The sequence below is a fragment of the Prionailurus viverrinus genome, chromosome A2 (genome assembly GCF_022837055.1).
Source record: "Prionailurus viverrinus isolate Anna chromosome A2, UM_Priviv_1.0, whole genome shotgun sequence".
NCBI classification, from domain to species: domain Eukaryota; kingdom Metazoa; phylum Chordata; class Mammalia; order Carnivora; family Felidae; genus Prionailurus; species Prionailurus viverrinus.
The window spans coordinates 150,175,084-150,195,698 of record NC_062562.1 but is presented as its reverse complement, the minus strand read 5'-3'; the positions used below and the strand labels follow the sequence as shown (position 1 = coordinate 150,195,698).

General features: G+C 42.6%; 1 protein-coding gene across 1 annotated transcript in view; it reads right to left on the bottom strand.

Annotated features, from left to right (window-relative positions):
- Window positions 1–20,615, bottom strand: part of EXOC4 (exocyst complex component 4) — a 754,902-nt gene that overhangs the window by 151,690 nt on the left and 582,597 nt on the right. The window contains exon 12 of the mRNA XM_047842944.1: window positions 4,507–4,643. Within this exon, the coding sequence (XP_047698900.1) occupies window positions 4,507–4,643 (137 nt within the window). The remainder of the gene's footprint in view (window positions 1–4,506; window positions 4,644–20,615) is intronic.

The following is a 20,615-nucleotide window of genomic DNA, read 5'->3' as shown; positions in this document are numbered from 1 at the left end:
TACTATTTATATGTTGATGGCCAGACCTCTCTCCTTTGGAGGCATACATCCAACTGCTTGCTCCCTAGCTCCATGTGGATGCCGAAGAGACACTCCAAATGTAAATGTTTTTGTAAACATTTATTTATTTTTGAGAGACAGAGACAGAGCACAAGCGGGGCAGGGGCAGAGAGAGAGGAGACACTGAACAGGAAGCAGGCTCCAGGCTCTGAGCTGTCAGCAAAGAGCCCGACACAGGGCTCGAACCCACAGACCACAACAGCATGACCTGAGTCGAAGTCGGATGCTTAACCAACTGAGCCACCCAGGCGCCCTGAGACACCCCAAACTGAATTCCTCATCTGTTTGCTCCCACACCTGCAGGGTCCTCTGTCTCAAGAGCCGGCAACTCTGTCTTTTCAAATAAAAAATCCTAGGAGTCATTTTTGACACCTCTCCTTCTCTCACACTATCTAATCAGGCAGGGAATCACGCAGGTTGGCCCTTCCAAATATATTCGGAATTCAACCAGTTCTCACCATCTCTGCTACTACCAACCAGTATGAGACGGTCTTCGTTTCTCACCTGGATTGCCACAGCAGCCGTCACATGGTCTCCCTGCTTCCACCCTTGTGGCCCTACAACCGATCCTCAATACATTTTATAATGTAAGTCAGATCATCCTGGCCCGAGGCACAATTCCTGCAGTGGCTTCCCCTTTCATTCAGAGTTGAACTCAGTACCCCTACCATGGCCGACAAGGCCCTCCATGGTCTGTCCCCTGTTCTCTTTTGGACATCCTTCTTTTTTTTTTTTATTTCTTAACTTTTTTTTTAATGTTTTATTTATTTTTAAGACAGAGAGAGACAGAGCATGAGTGGGGATGGGGCAGAGAGAGAGGGAGACACAGAATCCGAAGCAGGCTCCGGGCTCTGAGCTGTCAGCACAGAGCCCGGCGCAGGGCTCGAACTCACGGACTGAGAGATCATGATCTGAGCCGAAGTCGGACACTCAACCGACTGAGCCACCCAGGCGCCCCACGGATGTCCTTCTAATACACTCCAATCACACTGGTCTCCCTGCTGAGGTTCTGGGAATGTGTCATGCAGAGTCCTGCCTCAGGGCCTTAGCCTTCTGCCAGGGCACTCTTTCCAGATACTTTATCTCACTGCCAAAATTCTTTTGGGCCTCTTCTCAAACTTCAACTTGAGCGGGCCCTCTGGGGCACCCTATTTAAAATTACAGGCTCCTTCTCCTATACTCTCGAATCTATTCACCCTATTCCATTTTCCCCCGATGGTACTTACTGTTTTAAAATTCTTTGTGTTTATGCATTATATTTATTGTGTATCTCCTCTCTTCCGTCTCCAACAGAATGTAAACCCCATGAAAGCAGCATTTTATCTTTAAGTTCACTGCCGTATCTACAAAGTCTTGTAGAAGTACTCAATAAACATTTGCCGAATGCATGAAATCCTAGAAACCAACATATTGTTTTAAGGATTGAGTAACCAACTGTGTCAAGTTACTGAAATTCAAGAATATTCTGACAGGTTTAATAAATTTAGGCAAGGACCTTGGGGCACAGAAATAATTCAGAGCAGAGAATCACAGGAGCCTTCCTGATAATCTTAGAGGTATCCTGGCAGACAGTGAAAAACGCCTGAGAGCAAACGCCCTGATGTTCCTAAAAGAAAAGAAGGCAAATGACAGAAATCGGCTGAGTTTGGAGTTACAGGTAAAATTCTCGAACAGGTTATTGAACATGGCTTGTGAACAATTAGGAAGTGGTCCTCACGAGGAGCCAAGAAGGGCTCACAATGCACAAGTCACGCCAACTTTGTTCCTCTCCTGAGTAACTCCTTGACTTGAAGGAAGAAATGGTCAATTTGGCTAAAGGTCAAGAGACCTTGTTTCCAAGGGTAATTTGTAAGCTGTCCAAGACGAGAGTTCTTAACAAAGATTCAGCAGGGTAGGGCCCATTGGTCCTGAAAGTGAAAGGGACCCCTTGGGAGGGTTCCTGAACAAATACCTAGTACTGTCCTTTGCAGACTTGTACGTGCCCATCTGGGGAGACCTGAGCGGGGAGGTAGATGCATTATAAGGATTAGGACTCGAAAGACACCAGCAAGAAATCTAACAAGTCTCTCATAGGGCAGATAATAAAATACAGGAGGTACCATAATGGATGGTGATAAAGGTAATCTTTGTCATCATCAGAGTTTTGGCTAATCATTTTGGGGGAAGCTTACTATTTTGCTAAAAATAGGTCTAGAAGACTAACATTTTCAAGACAACCCTACGAGGGAAGAACTATTATTATCCTTTTTTTTTTTGCAGATGAGAAAAGTAAGGCACAGAGAAGCTGAAACTGTTCAAGGTCATATAACTAACAGGTGAAAAACTTGGCATTCAAATGTAGGTTTCAGACCCTGCTCTTGAGGTACAGTCTGGGTTCACAGTTAAACAAAACACATGAACTCCTGAAGCACTGAGTAACATATACATGGGAATCTCAAAGGAAGTCTCGAGAGGTGCGCCCCCGCCCCCCAAATTCTCAACTTAGCCCCGTCCTGTTGAACACTGTTTTTTTTCAAATGACATAATAAGAAACTGAAAGATTGCTTATCAAGAATGGCACGGAATGTGGGGAAAAGCTAAGATTTTCTGATGACAGAATGAGGATTCAAAAATATCTCAAAAGACTGAAGCGTTGAGCTAAAAATAACATTAAATTTAATGGGTAAATGTGAGATCTTGAATTCAAGTTAAAAAAAATTCTCTACAAATACAGCATAGGAAAGACAAGGCTAATTTCCCCGAGTACTTACTTCTCCCTGCATTCTCCACCCTCTACAGCCAACCATTAGCCACAAGGCTACAAATTTACCTCCTAGTGTCTCCTGATCTGTCCCTCTCCCTCCACCTCCACACTCTTGCCTTTTCAGTCCATCTTACACAAAGCTCAGAAAAATCTTCCTGACGCACAGGTCTGTGCTTGGTACTCCCCATTCACTCCCCTTCAGTGGTTCCCACTACCTAAAAGTTTTTACAAGGCCAAGTTCCCTCAGCCTGGCATTTAAGATCCTCCATTTTGGCTCAGTCTTCCTTTCCAAAAACCCAAACATTCATCCTTTGTTGTTTCTTTTCCTTCTCTTCCCACCTCCTTGAAATTGCTCTGGTTCCTTCCTTCCTTCGGCAACTTTAGTCCAAATCCTGTCTAACTCCTTCTCACTCTTCACAAGGCCTACTTCATACCCTTCATCGAGCTGCTCCTGTCCCCAAGTCATTTCTTCCTCCTACAGCGTGTCCACCTATCTTACCATATTTTCTGTCACAAATTAATGTTGTGGACATTCATGCCTTGGTCTCCAATTTGCCTTCCTATCTTCTACCAAGATGGCAAACTCATTAAAGTTATAACCGGAGACTGATTGACTGACTTCATCCCTGCACACTCAGCTGTCTTGGATCTGGTAAAGGCTCCAGAAATCTCTGACCAGTGCAATGACAAGACGTAATAAGAAGCACTGTGTCCAGCCTTGGGTCCCCCACAAGGAAGGTAATGGTTTTGCTGAAATATCAGGGAACTACGTCGGTGTTTCCACTGTGTCCCTCAACGTCCTTCTTTATTCTGTCCGCCTCCCTCCATCCCATGTCTTTCTGAGACGCAGCACACATCTCACCTGGGAAGTCTTTCCTCAAGCCAGTCCCCCCTTCTCTGTTTTTCTCTCTCACATTTCATTCCTTCTGCTCTTATGTCCTGTGCTGCGCAGGTAGTACTTGATTATGTACTGCACTTTCATATCTATCCTTAATTATACATCACATAAAATTTAGTATTTTATTATACATTCTTTTCTTCCCTAATTGTTTCAGGTCTTGTCAACCAGACCATAATTTGTTCCTATTATTAGCTTGTTACCACAAGCGCTATGATCTTTTCCATGAGATTTCTGAACCCAGAGAAAAGAAATCAGAGGGGAGGCCGAGGGATTTCAAGTTCCTAACAATGGTTCTTCATTTCTGCTGATGCTGGAAGCAGGTGTAACTATCTTTTCATGACAGTGGGAAGGCTACAGATCAGGCATCAGGAGAAACACATTTTAAGAACTAGGGAGAAACCACATTCTGGATTATAAACGATGCTGGAAGTTTGAAACTGCTTTACTTTAAAGATCTTTTAGGATCACAAGATCTAAATGCGATCTGGCATTTCCCTGAAGAAGACAATCTTACAGTTCTAGCTTTTCCTGAAAATCAAGGTTGACACCTTGTCCATGCCACTCAATGGCAGTCCCAAGTGGTGCTGCCCCTTGGTCGCTCTCATTCCCTCTGTCGGTATGATGACACGTGCATCTAGGAGACTATTTCTGCGACACGTGCTCTCGTCAGGCCCCTTGACAAACGCAAAAACCGGTCCTTTTCTATCACGGTGGAAAAGGGAGGCTCCGAAAGCAGCATCAACAAGCATAACAAGGGTCAGGGTCTGACGTGACTCTCCTTGGCTCCCACCCTGAGCTCTACCTGCAGGCCGCAGCGCAGGTGTCCTTGTACTCCTGGAGCTTCACGCACACCATGTTGAGGAACTGATCCGAGTACGCACTCAGGTCGTGCATCAGGTTCATGAGGTCTTGCACTGTCTTCTCCACGATGATTGTGCTCTGCGAGAGGACACAGAAATTCATGAGTTTTCATTTTGTTTTGATGTCATGTGAAGGACAAGGAAAGACCACTGAAAGGAGGCAATCATTTACGACTTGAGCCTTCCTGGAAGGATGCGACCCTCATGATAAGTATCGACTGCAAACAACCAAATACGTATCTTACACAGTGCCGGTTTCCCAAACCCCTGAGAAAGTACGTTCTGTGGAAGGACACCGGACAGGGATTTACAGATTGGTTTCAAAGGCTTCTTGGCATCCACAAGCTATGGCTATGGCTTTCAAGCCCCTGGATTATCTCCTCCAGGGCTCTACTTTGAGATTAGGGACCTATGAAATGCAACACAGAGAAAATGTCCTCCGTGATTTGTTTTAAAAGTTCCCAAATCTCAGTCTCTTAAGAACAACATTTGTATTGTGCCTTCTGGGCTTGTGCGGTGTTTTCACATACACAGCATACGTTACCTCATTTGAGACTCACATTAATCATGGGAATCATGACCATTTATTGGGTTCTTACAAGTGGGAAGTCCAGTGCTAGGCGCCCTACATACTTTAGCTCACTTAATCCTCTCCACGTACCTATCTATCAGGCGAGCCCCATGATCATCCGCAGTTTAAAGATGAAGAAACAGGCTTAGAAAAGGTAGCGAACAAAGCACGGGCTGCGGGCTTTGCTCTTTTAACTATACCATTCTGCCTGAGAGCTAGCCTGGAGTTCCCCTGCCTGTGGCCCAACCATTTTCTTGTTGGATCAGATATTTCCTATTGTTGTTGCTGCTGCAGAAGCAGAGTCCAAACACACTCAGACATTATTTCAAAAATGGAATTAAAGAAATATCCCAGGGAAACAAATAATAAAGCCACCTTACAGCTAAAGACGGACGGTACTGTGCAGCAAATCAGTGTTCTGGGAAGAGGCACATTCAATCAACCCTAAACCTCGGATTAAGAAAAGACTGAGGTTGTTTAAACCATTAGTTCATGCCTCTTTCAAAAGGAGCAGAATAACGCTGGAGTAAATACTAATCACATGCTTAGCATCTTGGAATCCTTTGGTCGATAACTGGTTTGTTGAAGATGTATTTATTTACATAGAATTACATAAGCTTATGGTTAGATTCAGGCCATAAAAATAAACATTAAAAAAAATTTTTTTTTCTACTCTGATAGTGACCTGTGAAAAAAATCAAAGGCATTTTACTCTGCGTAAAGGCAGACTACGGGGTTCAGGGTCCGGGTTAATTTTTTTTCTTCTAAAAATTAAAAGAATGGATAAAAGCGTACAGCTCTTCTCAATACAGTGGAGGATCAGCTTGAGTTACGAGTTCATATGTGCATACTTATTCCAGATAAGTAGAGGTTTCTTTTCTTCTGGTCCTCTCCACCGCCCCCCCCCCCACCCCGCACCAACCCCCCCCCCCCCCACCCAGTAAAATAATCAGAAGGTGAAAAGGAAGGAACAGTTATATTCTGGAAGGCAAACCTCATAGGAAACCAAATTACAGTCTCTACAGAATCCCCACAAGTTCAACTTCCTTTTCGGTATTGATTTTAAGATTAAAGCACTGCGGCTTCACCCTGATCCATAATCCCGTTCTTCTGTATTTGTGTGTGAGTGACAGGAATTGATTCTGCTTAGCTACATGTCCCCACGCTGCTCAGAAGAATCTAAAATCCTCATCCTGATTCAGAACACAGGGTATCCTACAACACGCGGAGGGCAATTAATAAAGGGGAGCGGAGTTCAGCCCTCCTAACAAAGCCCGCTGAAAATGTGAAACACCGTAGGGAAGAGGGGCACTGGGGGATTGCTCAGCTTTACTGAGAGAAAGGGCTTGGTTCTATTTCCAATTAAGCTATTGATAATTAACTCGGGGCAGGTTTGGGGGAGCGTCTTTTCATATGACTCAATTTCGTCTTCTAATAACCAAGGATAATTTGGTGGCTCTTCTACTGGCCTCCATCACGCCGGTATTCAATTGGTGCACGGTGCTTTTACACAGCGGAAGGGATGTAGAATTGTTTTTAGGTCATCTCAGGTGTGTTTGGTCTTCCTGATTAGAACGCCAGCTTCTCGAAAGCAAGACTGGCTTTCTTCATTTCTCTTTGTCCATCTCCCATCCTTCCCCTCCCCCACGTGTTTACAATTTCTCAGGACCTTCAGGAAAATGCTACTAATAAAAGAAACAGTACTGGTAACATTAGCACATGTAAATAAACCTCTCCGAATGGCACAAAGAGATGCCAGACGTCGGCTTCCTTGCGTTCTGCAATCTTGTCATGTGGGTTCGGTGTGGTCTTTGTTCGTGCGATGGTCGGAGGGGAAGGGGAAAGTGCAAGCACGTGGGAACGTCCCCCCCCCCCCCGGAGACAGAGGTTTTGGGGTGAATAGGAAGTACCTACAGGGAATGACTGGAATGCCACAGTTTAATTCTAATGATTGTGCTCAACAAAGAGCCTATGTTATGCTGTATGATTACATACAATTTTCCAGCTATTTGCTTGGTTTACCTTGTCATGGTAGCACTCTGGATAATCAATCACCACGTTCTTTTCAAGGCAAATGACACTGTAGTTTGCCAAATGATGGGTATATTTTACAGGGGAAAAAAGTTCCCATTTTTCAAGAATTTATCACATTTTCTAAATCAGGGGCTCTGACAGATAAATGTTGAAAATATCAAATTTTTAACAAGGTCAGTTATGTTTTTATTTATTTGATTTCTTTGGCATTTCAAATGATGTATTGACTTGTTATTAATTCTGGGATTTGCCAATGTTGAATATAATGACTTTATAATAAGTAAAACCCTGATTATATTCATTATAATTTCTACTAAACATATCACAAATGATTGATATTTGTTTAGAAACAACTCAATTCTCATTTCTTGCAACTTATTACCAGGTAATAAAGTCTGGGCATGATGTGAAAAATGAGAAAAGGAAAAAAAAAATCCCGAGATAGCAGACGCAATTAAAAAAAACCCAAAAAACAGTGCTACGAGAAATAACTAAAGTTTCTCACAGGGATACACCAGCAGGCTAAAATAACAACAGGGTATTTAAGGACCAGCTCTTGAGTTCTGCGCTTTGAAAAACTTGAATGAATGAATGATGATGATTGGACCTTTAAGACCTCGTCCATAGTTCGTCAAAATGGGGTTCTGCAGCATGATGCCAATATTAATATTACAGAAAACTGACTCTAAGTTCAAGTAATTGAAAATGCTGAGTTAAAGAGAACGGAAGTGGTTTCTTCACTGGAGGGAGGACTCTGGAAACTTTTACTATGCTAATTTCATTGTGAATCTTAAACAGGCAAATGTGTGTGGTATTCAATCTTCCCCTAATTATTTAAGTAAAGAAAACATTTTTTTCTTTTCTTTTCGTGTGTGTGTGTGTGTGTGTGTGTGTGTGTGTGTGTGAGAGAGAGAGAGAGAGAGAGAGAGAGAGAGAGAGAGCGAGCACGAGTTGGGAAGGGACAGAGACCGAGGGAGACAGAATTTGAAGCAGGCTCCCGGCTGTCAGTCAGCACTGAGCTTAACGCAGGGCTTGAACTCACAAACTGTGAGATCATGACCCGAGCCAAAGTCGGATGCTTAAGCAGACTGAGCCACTCAGACGCCCCAAGAAAACATTTTTCACGGCACAGCATAGACCTTTTCACATCTTCTGGAACAGTGTTTCTGGAACAAGGTTTCGCAATGACTCTTCCTCATTCTCTGATTATACTAATGGGGACACTATGCCCAGTGACATGCTTGAGGACCCATAAAAAGTCCAGCTAGAAAAAGGGTGAGAACCTGAGCTTCCTTCTCAGTCCGTGTTCTTTCCCACACCCCCAACCTTTGAAACTCTGGCCCCTACCCACCTTTCTAACCTTCTCTCCAGCTCCACTGAGCATGCTAACCCTGTGCTCTGACCACATTAACCTACTAGTTACTCCTTGACTGCTACTTCCCGCCTCTGTGCCTTTGGCTTCCTGTCTCTGTGCCTGGAATGCCTTCCTAGCTCATGTCTGTCATCCTTGAGAAGTCAGCTCAAGTCTACCTGCTCTCATTTAAATGCCCCTCCTCTGTGCTACCAGAACACCCGGGGCACAGCTTAGCCCAAGCCCTAAGAGAGGATGGTACCCACTGGTTCACTTGACTATCTCTTCCCCTAGACTATAAATTCCTTTGATCATGACTATACCTTCATATCTTCTATGACCTCGTAGCAAAATATCTGGCATATTGTAGGTGTCCCATAAATGTTTCTTAATTAATGAAAATGCAGAGTACATTCAGAATATGATGAAAAGACAGATTTATAGTAAACTGATAATGAAAAACAGACAGCCAAAAGCATGCTGTGTAAGGTGGAATCAAACCACAGCCTCTTTATTACTATATTACTGTATCTTAATTCCCATGGTTCTAAAGACTGAATATTTATTGTGACTAAAGATTTTAGATTGCTCGAAGAAACATTCCTAATTTCACTCGACTGTGTCATTTTCTGTAATGGCAACCCAGTATATATACAACTAAATGTGCTAATTTTAAAGTTTTAAGAAATAGAAATAAATTCACAATTCAGGAAAAACAAAACCAAAACACTTCAGTGTGTGGAGAATGAAATCTCTGTATGGGTGGTTTTAGCTCTTGCAGCAGGGATGGTTCAGAAATGCTACAAAAAAACCTAAGGTTCTTGAAAATTGCCATAGGAAGAATTTGAGAGAAACAGTGGGAATTCATCTACTGCTTCAGACACCCCCCACTACCACACACACACACACACACACACACACACACACACACACACACACACCAGCAATTGTAGAGGGGGGTGCTTCACAAATGTTTGACGATACAATAATGTTTCTGTTTATTGGCGCATTCCTACCATATTGTCCTTCCAATTATTATCAGCTCCAACTTATAGCTGCCTATAAACAATTATAACTAGAGTAATGACAGTAATGATGGAAGTCATTTTTTAATCTATATTTTGACTTGTGTGATGTTTAGAATGTTCTGCATGGTTTGCTCCTTTAATAAGCTATATGGTAAAAGTCTATGCATCCAGGGAGCTGGTACCTGAGAAAATACCACTTCTATTCTCTTCCAAATTATTCTCTACCACACAAGCTCAGGGATCTGTTCAAAAGTTTTGTCTCCTATAGAAATGAGGAGTCTTACATCCATCAAAAGACAGGATCACACGGATTCAGAGCAGGTTTACTTATAATAGCGAAAAAAAAAAAGGAGTGGTTGTCGTGTGCATCAGTAGTTGAATGGGGACATACAGCGTGACACACGCACGCAGCAGAATACTACAGAGCAACGGAAAAGGACGAGCCACCACTGCCTGTGACAGCGTGGATGGATCTCACAGCACACCCGTGTGCTAAGTGAAAGCATCCACACACAAAGGAAGACTGCAAGAATGTTATTACTGTAGTTCAGAAACAAGCAAAAGTAATCTCTGGTGATAGAAGTCGGAATAGAGGCTGCCCTGGGAGGGAGTGGATCCTGACTGAGAAGGTGACGACCGTCCAGGTGCTGGAAATATCTTGATTGGGTAGCTGTTCCATGAATAAACACATATATAAAAACTTCTCACACTAAAGATTTGTGCACTTTACAGTTTGTACGTTTAATGTCAAAAGAAAACATTTAAAGTGATATCTGATTCTAGCTCTCACCAACTTGAAGCTCTTTACTGTGCCAGGACCCACATTCTTCAGATGATCTGCAAGGTCTGTCTACTCCTCCAGCCGCACTGGCTACATGTCCCCTTGCCTCTTTGAGAGCCAGCTACGTGGGGCTTCTTGGGTTCTTCATTCCCATTTCAGGGCCCTGAACCTGCCTGCAAAGTTCAGTCCCCTGTCTTCCCTTCTTAGAATACTTTTCCTTATCTTTCAGATCTCAGCTAAAACCTCCTTCCTGTAGAAAAACTCTCCAACCCCCATTAGAACATTTCTCCCCACCCCCCTTTGGTTCTATTTCTCTGGAGAACTCAGATGAATAAACCTTTGCTAGGGGAAAGGGAGACACTGACTGGGAGTGACTCCCAGGTGGTGATTGTGGACATGCGTGTTGGAACTCAATGTTATGTATTTATTTGTAAAAATGTTTTAATGTTTACCTTTTTTTGAGATAGAAAGTGAGAGACACAGAGTGCGAGCAGGGGAGGGACAGTGAGAGAGGGAGACACGGAGTCTGAAGGAGGCTCCAGGCTGTGTGCTGTCAGCACAGAGCCCGACACGTCGCTCGAACCCATGAACCGAACCATGAGATCATGCCCTGAGCCGAAGTCAGATGCTTTAACTGACTGAGCCACCCAGGTACCCCAAGTCTCAATTTGAAACAACTGTGTCCAACCACTATGCAAATGAAGAGGTACTCCTTCAACAACTTGTCTGAGAGGGTGTAAGTATCCTATTATAGTGGTTTTCACTTACGGTGTATTTTTAAAATGTGAGGATGTAGCAACATTGCTGGAAATAACTACTATAGACCATCAGATAACAGCTGTTGGGAAGGGCCTGAAACTGGGGATAGGGCAGGGAACTTAATTAAAGAGATACATGTTTATTATTATACATGTTTATTGAGTAAATATTTTCTCTGGGCTAAATAGAAGGCTAAATGCAGGAGATAAAAAGCCAGATGAAACAAAGTTCTCGCCCTCCAGCGGTCTTAGATATTAGGAGGAGGAGACAAGTTCACAAATAAAAACGCAAAGTCTCTGTGAATATTGCACAGCAGAGGTACAGAAAAGGAAAGTTAACTGGGCTGGGGTGGGGGTGGGGAGCGGTGAGAAAGATGAAGTTATAAGTGAATTGATTTCCAAAAGATAGCGACTTACAGATTGACAAAAATGGAGAAAAAAGTACTTCAGGTAGACAGGGCAGCATGAATGGGAAGCAGTGTGGGATTGAGAGACCTGCAGATTGTTCTTCATGGCTGCGGTGAAGGGTGTGTGTGTGTGTGTGTGTGTGTGTGTGTGTGTGTGTGTGTGTATAGATCAGGAAAGCTGTGTGAGGAAGTCAGAGTCAGATGTTGGAGGTCCTTGTATAACATATATGCTTACCACCTAAATATTTTGAATATCCCTTTTACCCTCTCCAGCAAGAAAGTACAAGTTAATCCTGTCTGATGTCACTAATCACTAGATGATCCACTCCAAGTGTAGGAAGATAATTTCGAAAGGTTCTACTCTTGAGAAAAGACAAACTTCTACAACCAACAGGGAAATTCATTCTGAAGCTCTGTTTGGCAGGCTGAAGAGAAGTGTAATTTATAAATAGGCTTAAACAAAGAAAATAGGAGGTCAAATTTTGGGCAACCAGAAACACTATATCCCTTTAGAACTCACATAAGTGATTATAAAATTTACCTGCCAGTTAATAACTTGGAAAATGTATCTGATGTAAATTACTAGTAATATTTTCTTAACATTTTGGCTAGAGGATCACTTATGGTAGAATGAAATCTGTGCCTAACATATCTTATAAGCACAGCTGGCTCTTTACAAGGTTTATTTAGGGGTTTGAGACTTCGTATTCAAAACAAAACAACGTAGCAGGAAAGGGGAAAGAAGTATACAACAGTTGTGTTTAATTAGACCGTGGGATCTCAGGGCATATCTTTGTTTCTTTACATGCTTCAAATCAATATAATTCTATGTCCAGGTTTTCAATTCCCCTTGATATGTAATGGAACCCAGGGAATATCAATGAATAGGTAAACATTAGCACTTACAAGAAATATCCTTAACTCCAGCACAAGCACGCACGCGCGCGCGCGCGCGCACACACACACACACACACACACACACACACACAACTTCAAAAGCGCCTTAAGGTTGTTATTCTGCAAAATACATAGTGCTACATGTTAGGGGAGACACAGAAGTATAATAACGTTAGCAGCTAAAGTACTTCATTTGTGCCAGGCAATGTTCTTGACATAAAACATGGTCCTACTTTCCAGGGGCTGCTAATAATCTAGTTGGGATAACATCATTTAAAACAAGAAACAAGTGATATTCCGAGAGGCAAGTTAAGCGCAAAAGATACGGTAGGGGAACAGCAGTAAAAAGGTGGGAAAGACTGAACTGGTATCTGGGAGATAGACCAAGTTTAGGATACATGGAGAGGAAGAAGCAAGGCACAGCAAGCCAGGGAAAAGGCAGGAGACAACTGTGGCTGGAGTAGGAGATTCATGTTGAGGAACTGGAGGCGAAAGGGTGGTCTGGACAGAGTAGAGTGTGGAAGGCCTGGATGGCAGGCTGAGGGCTTCTTCCTGCGCAGGGACAGGAGCAGGCAGTGTTTAAGGCAGTGGAGCTCAGAATCCCAACACTACAGCCGAAAGCAACCCCTGCTATCCACAGTCCAATTATCTGGCTTTAAAAAAGAAAAACGACCAACACAAATATTAAAGGGCCTGTCAGAGATACACAGCTAGCTTATGATACTTCAGAAATCTAGAATCCAGGTCTCTGAGCTCTCTCTGGCCAAAGCTGATGATTACTGCATCAAATGGAATAAATTATTGTAGTTGATTATTTTTATTGAAAAATATGAAAGATCAATGCAGAGAGAAAGTCAGGGAAAAAAACTCATTTGTCACCATTTGAGGAGACTATTAAATCAAATTCTTCTTTGAGAATTGATAAAGAGAAAGAATTATGCATTTACTCTGTCTTTCCAGTAGGAACTATATCTATTTCAGGATTACCAAATAGGGAAAAGCTCTACTCTAATGAAGAATGCCAACTAAGAAGTGTAGAAGAAATAACAGAATTAGAAAATCATTTTTGCAGCCTCTAACAACACAGCTGATTTGAGTAAAGATTATCAATTGGTACTAAAACAAAGAGAGGACAGTTGACAGGGAAAATGAACATTTTTGTAGTGCCAAACATACGCCACGCACACAGATTACTTTCTGGGCGCACGAGGAAAACCATACCTGAACAATGGACGGACCAGATGGTCACAGGTCCCACCCAGGGGTGAGACGTTCACATCACTAATGTTAGGAAGCCAGCTCTTACGGGTCTGCGGATGTGATGGGACAAGAAACCTAGCATCATCTATGATATATCCCTACTAAAACATTTAATCCCAATCTAATCACGCTTTTAGATCTCGCTTCTAGTCACAGGAAACAGAGGACGCTATCAGACAAATGCAGAACATGGGATATTGTCGAGCACAGGTGACCGTGTCTGTTAAACACATCAGCAATGGGAAAAAAAAAAAAAGTGACTCTCTAGATTAAAAGAGATGTAAGCCACATGAGAATTATGATCCTATATGGAATCCTAGTTGGGACAAACTAGTTGTAAAGAATATTTTTGCAAAACGTGGGAAATTTCAAATTGGTAGGTATTAGAAGACGTTAAGAACTTACTGCACATGCTAAAAGCTGTGATAATGTGATTGTGATAATGAAGATAATGCTCTTGTTTTGTAGAGAAGTAATACTAAAGTGTTTTGGTATGAAATAGCTTGAAGCCTTGCTTTAAACATGAGAAAACCAGATGATGGGTGCCTGGCTGGCTCGGTAGGTGGAATGTGTGGCTCTTGATCTTTGGGTTGTGGGTTTGAGCCCCACATTGGGCATAGAGATTACTCAGAATAAAATCTTAAAAAACAAAAACAAGAAAACCAGATGAAATATATGAGGCATCAATTCTCAGACAACGGAGAAGGAAAGGAAATGAGGTGAGCCTTGCGAACGCTGTAGCTGGAGTTTCCAGGTCACAATTCAGGAAAGGGGGGACCCACACAGGCTTTTCTGAGTTGGGGAGGACAGAATCCGGCGCTTTGGAAGGTTAAGGCAAGTAGGGCTTTGTGGGGTGAAACACTGGACAGGAGGGGGCGCACAGAGAGAGGGAGGAAGGGAGAAAGAGAGGTTGAGATCTTTCTGGAGATCTTTAGAAGAGCCCCCTCAAATCGTGGGCTGAGTACTGACTTGTGCCTGTGGGGCAGAAATTACTAACGCTGGTGAAAGAACCACCTGAAAAGAGCAGGTAGAACTCCCAGACTTCATCACACAGGGCCAGGAATGGTTCACGTTCCCATTAGCTAGAGTGGAAGAGCCACCTCACAGATATGGCAACTGGTAGAGTCCTCAGAAAGGTATGGCACCTCGGGCGGTGGGGTCAAATTAGCCTAAGACGAAGGGCTGCCCTGGACATGTCTAACAAAGCCCCAAAGCAACGCTTGAGACGATCAATGTAATTCTACCACTGAAATGTGTCCTAAGACAAAGTTCTAGAATATTTAAAGTACTACAATAAAAGCCAGCACCCAACAATGTAAAAAAACCCCAAAATCACCATGTCCAGCATCTAATGAAAAGTTACCTGGCATGCAAAGAAGTGGGAAAATCAGTCCAGAAAAACAGTCCCAGGAACGACACAGATAACAGAATTAGTAGACAAAGAGGTTAGAACAGCCATTATAAATATTCTCCTATGTTCAAGAACATACAGCAAAACGTGAACATGACAAGAAGAAAAATGGAAGACACAGCAATAGAAACTATCCAGAATAAAACAGACAGGAGAAAAATGAAAATGATCAAGCAGAGTCCATGAACTGTCTGTGGGACACAATCAAGCAACTTAATACATGTAATTAAAGTTCCTGAAGGAGATGGGGGACAGAAAAAGACATGAGGGCTGAAAAATTTCCAAATCTGATGAAAAGTGTATGCTCACAGGTTCAAGAAGTTCAAAAGTCTCACACGGAAGATGACAAAGACTACAGCAAGACACATTACCATCAAATTGTTGAAAACCAGTGAGATTAATAGAAACAATCTTTTTTTCAAATTTTTTTTTTCAACATTTATTTTTGGGACTGAGAGAGACAGAGCATGAACGGGGGAGGGGCAGAGAGAGAGGGAGACACAGAATCGGAAACAGGCTCCAGGCTCTGAGCCATCAGCCCAGAGCCCGACGCGGGGCTCGAACTCACGGACCGCGAGATCGTGACCTGGCTGAAGTCGGACGCTTAACCGACTGCGCCACCCAGGCGCCCCTAGAAACAATCTTAATAACAGCAAGAAAAAAGGCAAGGAGACCTGAAAGGAAAAAATGAAGAAATCAGTCCCTTTGACTCCCATTTCAATGTTCTGTCTAGCACCCCACACTGTGCCCGGTCCTGGGGAAGGTGAGCCAGGCTGATACGCAGAGGTGGTTCAGAGGTGTGGGACTCCACGACAAGGAGGCTGCCCTCCGAGTGTAGGGCGGCTCAGACGGTGGTGACAGGAGGAGTAGAGGATCCAAGATAGAAAAGAAGAGAAGGGGCAAAGATTAAAAAAAAAAATGAAGAAAACCAAGTATGCAAAAAACAAAACAAAACAAAACAAGAAAGAAGAGTTTCAAGGAAGAGAGGTAGTAAGGGCATCTGATCTTTAGGAAGCAAACCAGCCACTCACAAAACCCTCCCATGGAGAAAGAAAAACCTCCAAAGGAAGATGGACTCCACATAAACGTGTGCCCTGGAATTTTATTTCCCAGTTGTATATTTCTAAATGTTCTCTTTCTGCCTTAAGGGCCCATATCATTCCATGCTCTACTGTCTAGTTATATACATATTAAAAAGAAAAAAAGTCCTTCATTCTTTTCCTTAACCCAAGTTCACCCAGAACGGATACCTAGGGCAAAAGCATTGGACTGTCCATAGTAAGACTGTAAGATTGTTAAGACTGCCATATAGGCTCAGGCTAATAATCCAGCCTATCTTAAAGTTATCTTTCCGAAATTATGTTTTTGCATGATTTTCCAAGCCCTGCTAACAACATCACCATAGCGTTTTCTAACACCCTTCTTCCTGAGAGCTCGGAGTACTTCACAAATATCTCAATCAATATCCCAACAGATTGTGAGAAAGTAGAGCAGTCGTTATCGTCCCTATTTTTTAGCAAGTCTAACACTTAAAGTGGTTTCAAGGAACAAGTATAACACTTAGACGTTTTTAAAGAACTCCAGAACATCAAGCTGCCACCAAAGGTGGTCTCAAATGCTTGCACTTCTTTATGCTTCTCGAATTCTCATTCCAGTCTGGTTTCTCTCATGCCGCAAAGCGTCTGTATTCACAGAAACCCTTCTCTTGATGTAGCAGGTATTAGTCAAGCGTTTTATGTGATTCTTCTGTCCTTTTAAAGATTTCATGTCCTTGGCCACTCCACTTGGTCCAAACAAACAAACAAACAAACAAACAAACCCAGAGATTCACAGAGCGGGACCTTTACATTTCTCCTTTCTGCTAGCAAAGGCAAGGTCTCTGCGGCAGGAGATTCAATGGTCCACAGTGGGGCACGATTCGTTAGGGAAGAGTTACAAAGATATAAATCAACTTGTCAGAGGAGGAAGTCCGGCTGGACCAGTGGGAGATGCATCCTACACGCACATTTGTTCCACACTCTGAGGGCTCACCTGCCTTTGGTGGCTCATTCCACAGAATAATCAATTATGCTGACAAGTTTCCCCACACACTGCTTCAGCCTCAGTTACTCGTGTACCTCAGAGGTGAGATCCGGAGCCCTCTTAGGGAGAAGGAGGAGCAGGGAGCTTGGCTTCCAGGAAAACAGAACATATGGAACTGCCTGGGGAAGAGAGTGTTCGAGCAAGCGTGCAAGCATGCACACACAGGGGAAAATTTGTTCAAGGGCAGTGATACAACTCAGATATGCCTCAGACCGGGAGGGACCATAAAATCTGTGAAGAGCTGATACATTCTGAAAAGGAGATCTTGTTTTTGACGAAACCGGCTGTTGCAAACCCAGCATTCTAGCCCCTTCTAGGAGTAAAGTTAACTGTTCCAGATGATCATTGCAGGTTGAGCAAAACAGTATGTGCCGCTGGGCAAAAGTCAAGTGACTAGTACAGAGGAGACCTGTACTCCAAATATGGTTTTAACACTAACTCTGAGATGTTGAACAAGTTACTCTTCCTTTCTTCATTCACAAGCAGTGAGAGTGTAATATTCTTTGTGAACCACGGTGACATCTCCAGCCTGCCCACCATCATGTCAACTTGGCTTTTAACTCATTTTCCCAGGTTTAGGAGATGAGTCATTCACATTTACCCTTCCTAGATTTTAGTTATCAAAGCACAGGATTTATGAAGAGAGAGGCCTACGTGAGATTAGAGATGACCACAATGCATCCTGATGAACTAAACAGATGGCATCCCGCCAAAGTTTGTGTGACAGGAACAGTAATAGAACCACCCACATACTGCCCAGGGAAGCAGCTTTGCTCCTGACTCCCAGTACTGTTAGTGGTTAAAAATCTGAATATTGAAGCTTTGATGTATTTCCTTCTAAGACAATCTCTTCACACAGCAAACACCCACGCCACTGGGAAGGATACAGCCAACACATGTACAATAATTTCCAGACTTCAAGATTTCACCAACCAGGAAAAATAAATGAACCAACATAGATCCAACTTTTGATTTTTGCCAAGTTATGATGCTTAAAATAAAACAAAACAAAAACAGATCACTTATAATACCACTGTTTTTATAGAAGTATGATAAAAACATGAATATTTTCACACCAAGAATGTGGAGGAAAATATCAGAAAAAAAGTCCTTCCCAAGAAAGTAAACTGGAAAACACATACACACACCCCACTACGCTGACTTGACTTTACCCATTTTCTGTGCAGCCCACGTTAGGCTGGCCCAGGATGGACTGGACAGGGGACCAATGCAGTAGGTATTAGGTATCACTAACAGAGTCCATGCTTTACAGATCACCATGCCCGATGAGACACAAATGCCAAAGGACAATGTTCAACTCTTGTGATTGTTTTCAGCCTTGGGGTGGGGTAGGAAGAGTTTTTACGTGGGAAGTCACCATTTCACCAAACCAGGGTTCCATATTTATTCTACAGTCTCTTGTGAGACCAGGGATTGAAAACATGAAACAGGCTCATATGTTTGTAAGAGCAGAAGAAATTAAATACACAACGATTCAGCTGTCACAATGTTATCTTTGGATTTTAAGTATAAATTTGTTTAAAATATAAAATTAATACAAAGCTCAAAAGTACTAAATGGAATCATAAAATTGCTCAACGGTCTCTTCCTGTGGGTAACTTAGAAGGCACTTTAAGAGCGCACATATAATTTGGAAAGAAAACTCTAATGATTCATAAAATTACCACAGTTCCCGTGTAACTGAAAACAATAGAGCCTACTGCAAAACACAGACAGAGCATTCAATTCATTTTAATGGTTTCTCATTTTTTTCTTTTAAACTCTCTGCTCCTTTTATCACTAAGATTTTTTTTTAAATGAAAAGTAGAATGTCTCTGCTGCCCATTTTCTTCTTGTATTGTTTGCCTTTTGTTCTAAAAATGAGGGTAAAATTAAGTGCTTAGATCACTAGAGATTTCCAGATGGTCAGACAAATGAGTCCTGAGGCTCCTGGGCTTGCGTTTTTCATAGACACGGACGGACATCCCTCACTCGGTCTCCATGGCTGTAGCTCAATACAAATTTGATTTAGCCTAAGCACCTTCAGCGTGTGACGACCACATTCCTGCCCAGAATGAGCATCCAAATTGGCTTAATTACTTAAATCAAAACGGGAATTTTCTATGTATTTCTAAAGTATCCCTTTATTTCCCTGGTATATATATTTGCAATAAATTATAAAAAGTTTATATTGCGTATATTCTAATCTTTGCAGGTTATTCTGAATTGCAACTATTTTTCTTATTTATTGTCTCCCTTCCTGATCTTCACCCCTCCTCTGGTTTATTTTGTTAACCCTTTTCCTGGTTCCCTAGGGCTACTGTTCCTATGTCACAAGTCCAGGCCATGCCTTCTCTTCCTTATTTTCATGTGTTTCTTTTGCTATTCTAGAATGAAGATCATGAACCCTCCACCACATGGCAAGTCTGCAGATAGGTGCTGGATGAACACTGGAAGTGTGTATTTTATTAAGTACGCATATATGGGGCACCTTGGTGGCTCAGTCGGTTAAGCGTCCGACTTTGGCTCAGGTCATGATCTCGCGGTCCGTGAGTTCGAGCCCCGCATCGGGCTCTGTGCTGCCAACTCAGTGCCTGGAGCCTGTTTCAGATTCTGTGTCTCCCTCTCTCTCTCTTCCCCTCCCCTGCACTCGTATTCTCTCTCTCTCTCAAAAATAAATAAACATTAAAAACAAGTTAAAAAATAAATAAGTATGCATATATTGCTTACTATATGCCACACATTATTCTAGGTACTTACAAACTGTTAACTCATTTTATTTATGAAGTAGATACTATTATTATCTCTGCTTGACACATGATAAAACTGAGGCCTAAAAAGCTCAGTAACAAGCCTGAGATAACCCAATACAGTGGATGATACAGTCTGAGGAAAAGCCAGTCAGTCTGGCTCCAGAATCCTTGCTTTTAAGAAGAAGAAGGAGAAGAAGGAAAGAGAAGGGAGGGGAGGGAGAAAATGGATTCACTGAGGATGAGAAGGATGAAGGGAAGGGCAGCCTAGGAGTAGCCGTGGATCCATTATAAAAATCCGTGCTTGGAGGTCACTAGGGCTCTGGGTAAAGAAGTATAAGGCAGGCATGGCCTCACCGGAGGAAGAGTTTTGTTACCTTGAAGACAGATGTAACTGATGTGGCTAAAGATCATTAGTGACTGTAGTATTGGCAGAAGTAGAAGAGAATCACATGACTGGCAACGTGCTGGGAAATGTCTGACACCTTGCTCTCTGGGGAGGTGTGGGAGTCCCGATTTGTAGTATTTGCCGGTGTCTATGCGTGGACATTTCCACCATGGCCAATTTCACTACCAATGTGACGTCACTGAACTTAGAGCTCAAAGAGGTGCCCAGTAACACCCATGTAGTATTTCTGGCATTAGTTACAATCGATGCAAAAACCCAAGAGCATAGATAAAAAGAGCACAGATTGTGGTAAACCAATCAAGAAGTGGTGAG